The sequence below is a fragment of the Diabrotica virgifera genome, chromosome 1 (genome assembly GCF_917563875.1).
Source record: "Diabrotica virgifera virgifera chromosome 1, PGI_DIABVI_V3a".
Lineage (NCBI taxonomy): Eukaryota > Metazoa > Arthropoda > Insecta > Coleoptera > Chrysomelidae > Diabrotica > Diabrotica virgifera.
Genome location: NC_065443.1, coordinates 205569866 through 205584396, shown reverse-complemented (window position 1 = coordinate 205584396; position 14531 = coordinate 205569866). Strand labels below are relative to the sequence as shown.

The 14531-nt window shown below is 33.9% G+C and overlaps 1 protein-coding gene across 1 annotated transcript; it reads right to left on the bottom strand.

Annotated features, from left to right (window-relative positions):
• Window positions 1–479: 479 nt before the first annotated feature.
• LOC114332684 (alpha-ketoglutarate-dependent dioxygenase alkB homolog 4) lies at window positions 480–1704 on the bottom strand. The gene has a single exon (XM_028282511.2). The coding sequence runs from the start codon at window positions 1428–1430 to the stop codon at window positions 516–518; it is 915 nt and encodes a 304-aa protein (XP_028138312.2). The 5' UTR covers window positions 1431–1704; the 3' UTR covers window positions 480–515.
• Between the last annotated feature and the right edge of the window lie 12827 nt (window positions 1705–14531).

The following is a 14531-nucleotide window of genomic DNA, read 5'->3' as shown; positions in this document are numbered from 1 at the left end:
GTGGTTTGGACGTAGTATCATTAGAATCTAGACGAATTAATGCCTCCCTGGTATTCCTGTACAAGCTACTACATAATCTCATTCACAGCCCTGATATCCTTCGACAAATAAATTTTAACGTTCCGTCTTATCCAGTAAGAAATTCGATTACATTCAGAAATACACAAGCTAGAACCAACCTTATGTTGAATTCTCCTCTATTCGTCATGTGTAGCTATTATAATGCCTCAAGTATTTACTGCGATATATTTAACTGCAGTTTAAAGCAACTTATTTCTATGGCCAAGATCTACCTAGGTGATTAATAATTTATTTCTTTACATTCAAATTTAGTTTTGTAAAATTTTTGATGTGTTATTGGTACCTATGAATTACTAATATTTCATTTAATTTTTTTTGTGTAATATTTTGTCCTGTAAATGGTTTCTGTTGGACAATATATGTGTTAAAGAGGTTTCAAATTGAAAAAACTATAAATATATCTTGTATAACATTTATTTGATATCACAGTTATGTTAATAAAAGTTTTTGGCCTTTTGTAAAATTGATTTTCCTTCTTCAAATTTTTCTCCTGCTTCTAAATACGGTGGAGTAAACTCTCTGTAGGCTAAGCACACTCTACGGCTAATAATATCTTCCCTCAATACTTGATGTTCCCAATCATACCTAGCAGAATTATACATAATAAGTAGTGATCCTCTTGGCATTGGTATTCTTACAACAGGATATTTGTCATTCTCATTTAATGGTTTAACAACATAGCTGCTATTGGTGGTATTGAGAAAACCTTTTTGTGTTAAAATTGAGGGATATGTTTTAACACAATCCAAATTATATCTATTGGGCTTATCATTGTATGTCATAGTAAGAATGGAATCTGAAAGTAGATTAACAGTAACTATCCTTTCACCCCATATCCAACAGTCATCTATATGAGGATCTATAGAAGCTCCCCTTTCAGGAGTATATTCCAAAGAGCACTGTTCTATGGTTTGGAAGCCTTTCATTATAGATACATCCTCGAATTTAGTTTGAATAATTTCAGTTTGTATTGGAAAACCTTGAAAGTCTCCAACCCTTATTCTTTTTTTCTTAAAGTTACACTTCGGGCCAAAATTTTGCTTCCTTCTACCACTTTGTGAGGGATCCCAAGTCATAGAATCAATGGTCGCTAACAAATCATTTTCTTCTTGTTTTGACAAAAAATTGGTTTGGATAAATACCCCTGGGTATTCTATGGACTCACCTGTATGATTTCCATGCGAATTATCTTCAGGACTCCATCCTGGCCATGCTTTATTGCAGATGTAACAATAAATGTATTTTCCATTTTCAAGATTTATGAAATTGGATTTCACTATGTTGTAATCTTTTTCACAAATATAACACGATCTAAGACCTTTACAACCACAGGGCCTCGGTTTGTTCATTTCATTAATGAAAATATCTTGACATAGGGTACAACTTATTGGTATTCTTGTAGAAACTTTGATTTTGATTTAAATTTCAGCTTTAGCGTCCGGTAATACTATATTTTATTTATCTCTATGGCTTTAGCCTTTTGCCTTTTACTTAAGTTAGGTTATTTATATTTTGATAACAGCATGACATTTGACATGAGGGTCAAGCCATAGGCCATTCTAACATGCTGTCAATTTTAAATTCTCTTCTTTAGTTTATTGGCCTCCACCTACTTGGGTATTTGGCCAGCTCATCGTCGCAGAACGCATGGTACTATAAATAATAAGATAGTATCTTCCCGTAGCGCAAATACGTCCGAGTTCGCGCATAGCATGACGTAACTGGAGACCGGAATTTGAATTCTTGTTGTTAGCTTATAGTCCAGGCTTTGTCGTCGTCCCCGTTAGGTAACATATTCCAATTCGATTTTATTGCACAAACTCACTTAAAAAGAGTTCCTTATAACAAAATATACAGAGTGCCGGGAGGTGCCGCAATCGGAAAATTGTTTAAACAAATTCAAAAAATCAATTTTTTCACTTCGTATAATTTTTTTTTATTATTTGGGTCATTATGAACGAAAAAGGTCTCTTGTAATTTTTCTCTAAAATTGACTATTGTTGAGTTATCTATCTATTAGCCTTGCGACATCCAATACTGGACATATGCCTCCCCTTCGCTCCTCCATCTTTCTCTATCCTGAGCCATGTGCATCCATCCCGAGCCTGCCTGGCGTTTTAGGTCATCTACCCAACTCATCTGTGGTCTTCTTCTCTTTCGTTTATATCCCAGATAGCAATATTAACTTTTGTTTCAAACTTGCAACAAGTTTGATACATCATACATGAAAGTTTGCTGCAGGTTTGCGATGGCAACTTTGCAAACTTGCTTCAAGTTTAAATCAAACTTGCTAGTTACAGTGTGACAAACTTGCACGAAGTTTGTTTTTGCAAAACTATGTATATTTGTATCGAACTTGATATAACAAACTTGCTGAAGGTTTGTTTTTGTTTTGTTGCATGAAGTTTGTTTTTTCAAACTTGATACAAACTTGATTAAGGTTTGTTTTGACATACTAGCCACAATTTGAATAAAACAACGTAAATAAAAAATACAATACGATTTTATATATCTATTTATTAATCACTCAACTAAAATACAATCTATTGTCTAAAATTATTTATTGAAACATATGTATTCACCACAAACAGGTGGGTCTATGAAAAACTGAAGAAAAGAAGCTTCAGCTTAGTAATTAAAGTAATAGTCTCGGAGAATTGTACGGTAAATGTTGTAAAAAACTCAAAGAAAAATATCAACATAGGATACGACATAACCACAAATTATCACCGCTTGGCGCTTGGCAGGTTACTTTTCCCATGTTGCCAGCTGTCGAGTAAGCTTTTTCCCTCCACGTACCTTAAAAATTCCCACTTTTATGATAAAATTCCCCCCTATGCTCCTATTTAAAAAATCTGGAAAATTCTCGCAAACAGGGAAATTTTCCTCCGGTGGCAACACTTTCGTTAGCGTGGGCGCGACATCAGCACAGTATAAAGAGGGACAGTAGAACCACTCTCCGAAAAATTGGAAGTAAAATCTGTAGTCGCGCATGGCGACCGCGCAATGTTGGCAGTCGCTTTTGCCCCACTCTCGCATTGCTATTCGCATAGAAACGTACGGCTTTTAACAGGGAAAACCCGCATCCACCACTGGTGAATTACCAATTGCGTACTGCCGGTATTACTTCCTGAGATCAAAGCGCCGACAGAAGAGTGATTTTCCTGTGGAACCTCTATATATACTGTGACATCAGTCAGGGTAACGAACGAAACCGAACCGACCGTAACGTGTAAGTCAACCAAATAGATGGCACGCGTGGCTGTGCTTTGCAACTGTAAGCTTGCAGCAAAGTTGCTACAAACTTGAATCATCATCTTTGTCATAACAATATTGCAGCAAACTTGACACAAACTTACCTCGTCATATTTGACGCAGCAATTTAAAATCAAAGAAGAATCAAAATTGCCACAAGTTTACATGCTATCTGGGATGTCCATGGTCTCCACTCTGTAACAATTTTATTCCATCTTTCGTCTTTCTGTCTAATCGTATGACCGGCGAATTTCCATTTTAGTTTAGCTGTTTGACGAGTAGCATCTTTAACTTTTGTGATGTCTCTTTTATTCCCCAGGAATTCCTTTTTCTATCTGACAGTCACGTTGTTGAGTTATACTCAATTTAAAATTAAAAAACGCGAAAATGGCCATTTTCAAGGCTTAATAACTCGGTTAAAAATTATTATTATGGAAGTCAAAAAGTGACTGAATCAAAGTTGAAAGCCCTACAGGATTCTGAAGAAATTTTGTCATTATTTTATTACTGAGCTGTTATTTTTAATTGTTAACCAAGAGCGCTAATGTGAGTGCATGTGAGATGCACCATTAGACGGCCGGAATGGTGCATCTCTTTCGCACTCACTATTGACGGCCGCCTATATGCAATTAGCGCTCATTGTTAATAATTAAAAATAACAGCTTAGTAATGAAATAATGAACAAAATTTCTTCAGGATTTTGTAGGGTGGACTTTAAACTTTGATTTGGTCACTTTCTAACTTTCATGATAATAATTTTTAACTGAGTTTTTAGGCCTTGAAAATGGAGATTTTCGCGTTTTTCAAATATTAAATCGCGTATAACTAGACAAAAATAAATTTTAGAGAAAAATCACAAAAGACCTTTTTTGCTTATAGACCTGGATCCCGATTACCAAAAAAAGTTGATTAATAGCAAGCTGAAAATTTGTTAATAGCTTGATGGTGTCTAGTCGGACAAACTTTGATGTATTGGCTCCGTGCGTCTCCCCTCTACGTACAGTCACGTGATACGCTGTCAGATTTTGTAAGGACGTTTTAACATTAAGTCTTATGGGATTATTTTGTTAAACTTGAATATTTTATTTTGTAGTGATAATAACCGAATACAATTGTTAGAATTCATTAGTTATTAATTTATACTGTAATTTATAGTGCAACAAAATATTTTCTTTTTCGTTAATAAATATTCATTGACATAAACTGCGATAGTGAGGTTATGCATACAAAATCAAACTGATAATCAATATTGAAAAGTGAAGAATTTATAGTGCGTTTTTATTTTCTGTTTATAAGGCGCATTCCAAGTGACATGAAAACCGTCCTTCGTACTGCCCTCGTCATGCGCATTATAAAAAATGCGTTCCAAGCGAACATGAACGATGATTGGTATCGTACACCGTGTTGTTCCAAGCGATCCATGTACCGCTTCGAAATCGGTAACTGAACGGCCCTTTTGATACATGCCTTCAAGCAGAAACTATTTGTACTGACTTGCGCAGTTAGGATTGTTTTTATTTTTACTGGTCACTGCTATGAGATCAGCTGATGATTCAATAATAGAATAATCCACAATTTACGCTATTAGTACCTGTGAATCTTGATTTCCGTTTAAATAATTATTAATTCTTTTTTTTTTCAAATTAATCTTATAAAAATGGATAATTTATTATTTTCTTTTTTCATAGAAGACAACGATTTAATGTCAGATATCGATTCTGGGGAAGGTTTTGAAGCTGAAGTGATGTTTAATGAACATGGTTAAGTCCACTTTACATCAACAATAAATTGAACAAGAAATTGACAAAGTTATTTAAGGTCAAATTTGGCTTATACAAAACACGATTCTACATCCAATTTTGCCGTGAATAAAAAGAAAATTGACAAAATAAAACATATCCAATTGTTCTATTTCATCAAATTATTTCACTTTCTTTTACAAACCATACATTTTGTACTCGTCAAATTTGGTATTGAATAACTTTGTCAATTTCTTATTCAATTTATTGTTGATGTAAAGTGGACATTAGAAATATTAATTTGTAACCATAACCATCTAGCAAACTACTAGTGGTACAGTGGTACTCGCACTGAAAATGGCTCAGGCGCAACTCGAACTTGAAATGGTACACGAATTCGTTCCAAGAGGGTTACGTACCGGTAATCGGATCGAGATCGAAAGAAAACCGTTCAAGGGCGATTCTGCGCATTAAAACAGTCCAATCGATTTCGTGGCGGTTCAAGGGATCGTACAAATGTGTCGTCTTGGAACGAACCTATAATATCACTAGCGTGACACGACATTTTTTTTAAATGTCTCATTTAAACATACACAAAGCGTCTTTATAAAATTTCAAAAAACCGCCACCATGAGCAGGTCGGTCGATTTTGCTTTGACACTTTGTTAACGCTCGGAGCGAATAGGTTAATAATTGGGAGCGTAGAAACGTTAATAAAATTATTTTTTTAGTAAAATTGTGGCTTATTTTCCATCAAAACTAGTTAATTAGAATGTCATATTAAATGTTTTTTTTTGGTTTTATGGCATAGACTTGGGCGTCAATTAGCCAGTCACAACTTTTTTTTCTATTCATACATAAAGAAGGCAATGCGTTCCTTAGAGTTCCATAGCAAATTCTTCCACAGCTCTCTACTCAGTTCAAAAGCTGCAGCTGGCCGCTATGGGCTATCCAAGTTGCTCACCAGCTCACCACATTTTTCCATTATACATCTTCTTCTTCTTCCCTTTTCATATGTACATATATATCAAATTATCAGGATTAATAAGTTTAGAGGTTAATTTTAGTTTCACAGATAAATTTCATTAAACAATCATATAGGTATATTTTTGCTGTTCAGAGACAATAGAGAGGATATATTAAAAGGTGGAAAAACATTACATTTTATTAAATCTTCGATTAAATTATAGGTGCATGGAATGTATTTTGTGCACTCAAATGTTAAATGTTATAAATGTGTATTATCACGGACTTACTTACCTTTTTTTCTATCATTTGTGACGCACTGAAAAATGCCTATGAAAAGGCCCATACACAAGAACAACAACAAAATGTTTGCAAAGTACAACTAGAAAACTGTTAAAGTGGTAAAAAATTTTAGAAACACAATGTCAAAAAATATAAACAAATAAAATATGTTCGTTCGTGGACCCTGACGCGGACTTTTAGTCATGGCATGCTCCACTTGTCGTGGACTAGTCCCTGACTGTCTGCGAATACACTTAAGGTGATACAGTAGCGATCAACAGGTAGCCAAAACGCGTTCCAAGATTGCGGCTGTAATTTTGAATATTTTTTTGAGATATTTGGCACACGTATTCGTAATATAATAAAGAATGGCGGTACAGAGCCCAATTTGAAAAATATATTAATATGTGGAAATTACTCTGTAATTAAACACAATATTAAAAAAACGAGCCTGTACCGCCATTAAGAAGAACAAAAAAATACACTTTCTTCAAATAAACTTTTTTATCCGATGCCTAGATTTTGTGTCATTTTGGAACTACTAATGAAAAAAAAAAATTTAGTAGTTCCAAAATGACACAAAATCTAGGCATCGGATAAAAAAGTTTATTTGAAGAAAGTGTATTTTTTTGTTCTTCTTAATGGCGGTACAGGCTCGTTTTTTTAATATTGTATTTAATTACAGAGTAATTTTCACATATTAATATATTTTTCAAATTGGGCTCTGTACCGCCATTCTTTATTATATTACGAATACGTGTGCCAAATATCTCAAAAAAATATTCAAAATTACAGCCGCAATCTTGGAACGCGTTTTGGCTACCTGTTGATCGCTACTGTTTCCTCTTAATACGAATTATTAAACAAAGAGAAACAGAAATGCAACAACAAAGTCAAGAAATAGAACAACAACAAATACAAGAAACAGAACCACAACAAATACAAAATCCGACAGAAATGGAGATAATAGCTGTACTAAAATAAAAAAAGATCTAAAAAATAATAAAAGTACCGGCGAAAGCGGAGTCCCAGCAGAGATATTAAAGGTAGGAGGAAATATGCTGCAGCAAAAAATAGCTCGACTAATAAGGAAATTATGGGAAAACGAACAAATGCCAGAGCAATGGAACACAGCAATCATCTGCCCAATTCACAGGAAAGGTGATAAAACCATCTGTGAAAATTACAGAGGAATCTCACTGTTAGAAGTGGTATATAAGGTATTGGCAAAAATAATAAAAAACAGAATAAAAACCTATGAATCAGCGGCGGCTCGTGGCCTAAAAAAGTGGTTAAGATGAGGAAAGTCTGCCGGACCCAAAAGAAATTTCGGTATAATTATACATATGTCGCGCCCAAATCCCATTAAAAATTCTTTAAAAAAATTTAGGGCCCTAACTACTTGAAAACTTTTTTTATTGCACTTATGTTAGAGACGAGGGTGAAGAGATACTTAAGCAAAAAAGCAGTATGTATTATATAGATTAATAAAACTGACTTAATTAGTTTTTATAAATCAAGTCGATCCTTCGATCGTTAAGGGAAGCAAATCTATCAATGATATCCTCCTAGAATGGATATGCTTCTGCAAAGTTCATTCAATAGTTCTCTATGAGTGCGATAACAGTCAAATGTCTTGTAAAAGTTTTTAAACCTTTTTAAGCACGAAAAACTTCTTTCTACGGATACGCTTGTCGATGAAATTGTCAGAACAAAACAAATTATAGGCTTCTGTAACAATGTCTTTAATTGGTCGTAATTTTATAACCAATTCTTTCAAATTCTCATTTTTATGCAATTTCCGTCAGCATAAAGGAGGCAGAGCTCACTTTTAACTCTTTGAATTTTAGTATCTAAATTTTTTGCCATACCTAAAGCTCAAAATAAATTTTGAAAAGCGTCGGAAGGAATGATCAAACTGTATGACCCAAACGTTATTGTATCTGCTAAGCTTACGAATTTTAATTTATCACAATCCTGAAAACGTACATCCATTTCCATTAAAATATATTTAAAAAAAAATAATGTTTTGTATTACTACACACCTACATCTTTTTTTAATACATGGTATTAATGATGGTCATTGTGCTTGCTTTATCAAAAATAGAATTAAAAAATTCTTCGCTTCTTTTATCACCTATTAGTCCTTTTTATTTTTACAAAAATTAATATTTAGGGACTTTTATTTTTTTTTAAGAACATCATATAAAATATCTGTTATACCTAATATGAAAAATGTCGCTAAAAACTGTTGTTAAAAGTGTAAACTCAAAATCATTTAAATCTCCTAAAAAGCCTTTAGCCAGCTGAACTGATTTGCGGTCTTCCATCTTCCGACAAAAACGAATACTACCCATAGTACGCATCCAACTACTATTCCTTGGTGCGGTGCGGACCCTTAAGTCTGGGTGAATACGTCTAATTTATTTTTAAATGTAGCTGCACTTTGCTTACTAATCTGGGTACCAGTGCCCATAGAATGACGTCACGTTGCCATGACAACCGTTGATGCTTGTGCAGCCGAGAAACGAGATCTTCATCCACGTCTTTATCTAACTGCTCGAGTCATAGAAGTCAGATGGCACAGGTCAGGACCTGACTATCAAGGACCTACAGTTTTAATTTTTGGATTGCATATTGAAATATTCTTTTTTAATTTTTGGATTAATTAAAAAAGAGTAGGTATATAATTAATTTCAGTATTCCGATATAATAATGCTACTTTTATTTTTTATTTTTTTGTGCCAATTTAATAATATTTTTTGGTGAAGCTCACCTTTACCTACTTCACCTGACCAGCCGCCGCTGCTATGAATGAGAAATAATAGGAGAATACCAGGCTGGTCTCAGACAGGAAAGAGCAACAACCGATCCAATTTTTATGCTAAAATTGTTGCAAAACAATAGCTATGAACAAAATCTAGGCTTGCATATGCTCTTTATTGATTTTAAACAGGCTTACGACTCCATCTCACGAAACGGACTATATGAAGCAATGAGATCACTAGGAATACCAGAGAAACTGATACGATTAGTTAAAATGACGCTAATCAATAAAGTCATGATTGAAGGAAGTTTTTCAAATCAGTTCATTGTCAATAGGGCATTAAAACAAGTAGAGCCCCTGTCAACAGACTTATTTAACCTAGTACGGAAAAAGATAATTAGAGGAGCCAATATCCAGAAAAGCGGTGCGATTCTCAACAAAAGACAATAATGTATAGGTTTTGCAGATGACTTGGTGTTTCTAACACGTTCAAGAATAGAATTTCGAAAAGTGTTCAAGCATTTGAAGAAGAAGCTAGAAAATATGACCTACTATAAACCAAGAAAAAATAAGTATATGGATACGAGAGGGGAAAAGGCAGAAGAAAATAAATGGATCACTCTAACGACGAATGACAGAGTGTAAATTTGAGAAGGTAACTTAATTTGAGTACCTTAGAGTAACAGTTAGGGCAACAAATTTCACACTTGTGACGTTTTTCTTAAGTGTGTGTCACCAAGCAACTGGGAAATGAGATAATAAAAGTTGGGAAAAGTACTCTTTTTAAAACCGGCGGGCCAAATGGTGGACCTGGGGACGGGTTTTATGGTATCAGAGATGATAATAACTATCAGCCGAGTAGTAACTGACTTTCAAGCAATATCAGAAAGACTGTGGTATTTAAGATTGCGCGAGAAATATAGAAAAATCAGCATAATTAACGCACATGCTCCTACAGAAAGACATGGAAATAAAAAATGAGTTTAATGAACAACTCGGGGAGCTAATTGGGAAAATACCAAAATATATTAAAATAATTGTGGGAGACATGAATGCGAAAGTAGGAAGAGAAGATATTTATATGAATATAGAAGGGGGTAAAAGCCTAATACACACTAAACTGACATAGAAGAAATGTGTACAAGAGACTGAAGGGAACAAGCGAAAGACCGGAAAAATTTAGTCAAGACTATCGAAGCCAAGGGCCTCTAAGGACTGCAGCGCTGTCATATATATAAATTAATAGTTATTTCCTGACCGTGAATTTTTAAGAAGAAATTTTTTTATTCCTGGGATTCGGCTAATTGCCATTTTCAATAAGCACTTTAAACTTTAATGATTAAAACATTATACTTTTAATATTATATTTTCACATACACGTTATATTTTAACTTAAATGCATGCTTCATTCTCGATGTTTTAAGTGAGAATGAAAAAATTGGCCTGTCTCCGTCTCGCACCATAATATGTAGACACTTCAAAACGGTTTCAGGTCGTAAACTAAAGGTTATGTATACAAGAGATCGAATTACACATTAGAAAAAATCCGATTAACATTCACTAATAAGAGTAAAGAAAAAATATTTTGTAAGAATGATGTGAATTTGCGAAACTCAAAATATGAATACTGAAATGTTTATGTATTTTCTGGGTTATTAAGAAATATAGGCATGGACGCTAAAAAGGACGAATATAAGTAGATATTGTAATATTATAATACAAGCATTTGACACGTGGAAGTAGTATAGAAGAATTTTAAAAATAAGCTAGGTTGATATACTGTTATGAACAACGACCATTTTGTAAAAAAGGAATGAACAAACAAAATGAGATATTAAACATAGTTAAAATAAGAACTTGTGGTATCTTGTCGTTGTGGGAAATGAGATAGATATGCGTTGTTGTAGATCATTATACAGGGAAAGGTAACGGACAGCAGAAACACATTATGTCGATGAGGTATATTCTGGCAAGACAAATATCTCATTTTGTTTGTTCATTCCTTTTTAGAAAATGGTCATTTTTCATAACAGTATCAACCCAGCTTATTTTTAAAATTCTTCTATACTACTCCCACGTGTCAAATGCTTCTATTATATTACAATATCTACTTATATGAGCGGCCGTGGAGTAACGGCATAAACGCTCACCTCATACGCCAGTGCACGTGGGTTCGAGCCCTGCCAAAGACAAACCATTTTCATTTCCAATAATGACACGAGCCGTCTCACCGTGCCTCGGAGAGCACGTAAAGCCGTCGGTCCCCCTGGGCTAGTGTACATCGGCACTAGTTACTTAAAACAGGGTTAAAGATGTAAATGGCGCCGGAACTATCCGAAAAGATCTCCCCGGCAAAAATGCCATACGATATTATTATTATTATCTACTTATATTTCCTTTTTAGCGTCCATACCTATATTTCTTAATAATCCAGAAAATAAATAACATTTCAGTATTCATATTTTGAGTTTCGCAAATTCACATCATTCTTACAAAATATTTTTTCTTTTCTTTTATTAGTGAATGTTAATTGGATTTTTTCTTATGTGTAATTTGATCTCTTGTATACATAATCTTTAGTTTACGACCTGAAACCGTTTTGAAGTGTCTACATATGGTGCGAGACAGGCCAATTTTTTCATTCTCACTCAAAACATCGAGAATGAAGCATGCATTTTAGGAATGTTAAAATATAACGTGTACCTACGTGAAAATATAATATTAAAAGTGTAATGTTTTAATCATTAAAGTTTAAAGTGCTTATTGAAAATGGCAATTAGCCGAAACGTTTAAGCAAAATAAAGTGTTTTATTTTATCAGACCGACAGACCCAGGAATAAAAAAAGTTTCTTCTTATATAAATTAATATATTAATGTAATATCTAATGTAATTTAATTTAATATTTGTAATAAAAGTTCCTTTAAAAATTTTATTTTTAATTTCCCAAAATACATTCTTCATAGAAGTTCACCGAACGTATTTTTTTGATATCCGACAAAGGTCCAAATATGTTAGAAGTGGTATATAAGGACCGAACGTCCTCTCAGAACGTCCATTGGGCGTTTAACAGAGCGTCATTTGGACTATAAACTAGGACGTCCGATGAAGGTCCACCGAACGTCCCCTCAGGACGTTCGGTAGTGCGACATTTGGACCAAAATAGGACGTTTTTCGTACTAAAACGGACGTCCAAGGGATGTCCTCAAAGTCCGTGAAGGACGTCCTAGGGACGCTCGCTGGACGTTCGTGTACAATTAGGGATATGAGGTTTTCCTCCAGTGTGTATCATCAAATGTGCATTCAAATGACCTTTCTGAGAAAACTGCTTAAAACAAATTTCACACTTGTGAGGTTTTTCCCCAGTGTGCACTCTCAAATGTATTTTTAAACAACTTGTTCTAGTAAAATTCTTAAAACAAATTTCACACTTGTGAGGTTTTTCTCCAGTGTGCACTCTCAAATGTTTTTTCAAATCACTTGTTCTAGTAAATTTCTTAAAACAAATTTCACACTTGTTAGGTTTTTCCCCACTGTGTGTCATCAAATGTGTTTTCAATGAATCTGCTTGACTAAACTGTTTAAAACAAAGTTCACACTTGTAAGGCGTATCTCCAGTGTGCACTTTCAAATGGCTTTTCAAATAACTTGTTGTAGTAAAATTCTTGAAACAAATTTCACACTTGTGAGGTTTTGCTCCAGTGTGTGTCATCAAATGTTTTTTCAAAATACTTGATGTAGTAAAATTCTTAAAACAAATTTCACACTTGTGAGGTTTTTCTCCAGTGTGTGTCACCAAATGTTTTTCCAAATGAGCTTTTCGAGAAAACTGCGTACAACAAATTTCACACTTGTGAGGTTTTTCCCCAGTGTGTGTCATCAAATGTCTTTTTAATTGACCTTTTCGAGAAAACTGCCTAAAACAAATTTCACACTTGTGAGGTTTTTCTCCACTGTGTGTCATCAAATGTTTTTTCAAAATACTTGATGTAGTAAAATTCTTAAAACAAATTTCACACTTGTGAGGTTTTTCTCCAGTGTGCACTCTCAAATGTATTCTCAATTCACTTGTTGTAGTAAAAGTTTTAAAACATATTTCACACTTATAAGGTTTTTCCCCCGTGTGAAATCTCAAATGTGTTTTCAAATGACATGCTTGACTAAACTGTTTAGAACAAATTTCACACTTGTAAGTTCTTTGTCCAGTTCTAAGCTTCATATTATTTTCATTTATTATTTTTCCTTCTGCGTGTTGATTTGTATAGTTTCCTTTGTGGGGTGCATGTAACGTTTCCATGATTTTCATTCTATTCTCCTCCTGAAGACAACCTAAAATACAAACCAACTATAAACATTTTACTGAAACGGAGAGTTTTGCAGAAACAAAGGGCTATAATAAATAAAGTAAAATTATAGTCCAAATTCACCTTTCATGTTGCAAAACATTTGTTACCGATTGTGTAACATATCGACAAAACATATAAATTATTTTGAAATACACAGCGTGTCAAAATAAATTTCAGTGTATCAAAGTTATATTTTGTCTTATGGAACACCCTGTATCTTACTGAATTTTCTAATGGCCTGCAAAAAATAAGGTTTAATTTCATAAGTTTCCTATTCATACACAGAATTCGAATTCGAACACAAAATTAATAGTAAAAGTAATTATGCTTTTTTATTGTATTCATTATAATTATAATATTTATATCAGCTCCTGCAACTGTATGACTAGTTACGCAAGAGGCCATTGAGACAAGGAAGAAGTTTATGTGAATTACTTAAAGGCTACCTCACCGGTAGCGCACGCTCGCGATTTAAAAATTGTACTTTTCGGGTAAAATTGTTCAAGTTAAACGCACAAAACTACCACTAACAGCGCTGGCGAAAACTATTTAATCCTCTCTACTCATCAGCTCACAGCGAATACCTACGTACAAAGTGTTCTGAGTTAAAAGCCGGAGATACACATGCCTGTTACCATGATAGTATAAATAAGTAGGTATTTATAGTATCATGCCCGTTACTAGCACACTGGCATACTAGTAACCAGAGCCGGATTTAAGCCTGTGGGGGCCCCTGGGCAGAATTGGTGTGGGGGCCCTACCTCCTACCATTAAAAAAATATTGATCTACTTTTATAAATATAATTTTAAATAATAAAAAGTACAAGAGCTGTAACTTGTTACAGTAAAATACTAAAAATAATAGTAAGATGTATGGTTAAAGTCCGGGAACTTTTCGAGATATTTTAATTAAAAATTTCTTGATTATGTGGGACATAAGTTGCATTTAGACATCGTGGCCAATGCTCATTGTAGAGAGATGAGTCTAACACTCTTGGCCCATCATAAACCGAAGTCGATTTTTAATTAACTTAAATTTTAAGAATGATCTCTAACCACTGCAGTTAGTTAGCATCAGACCTAAATATTAACAAAGT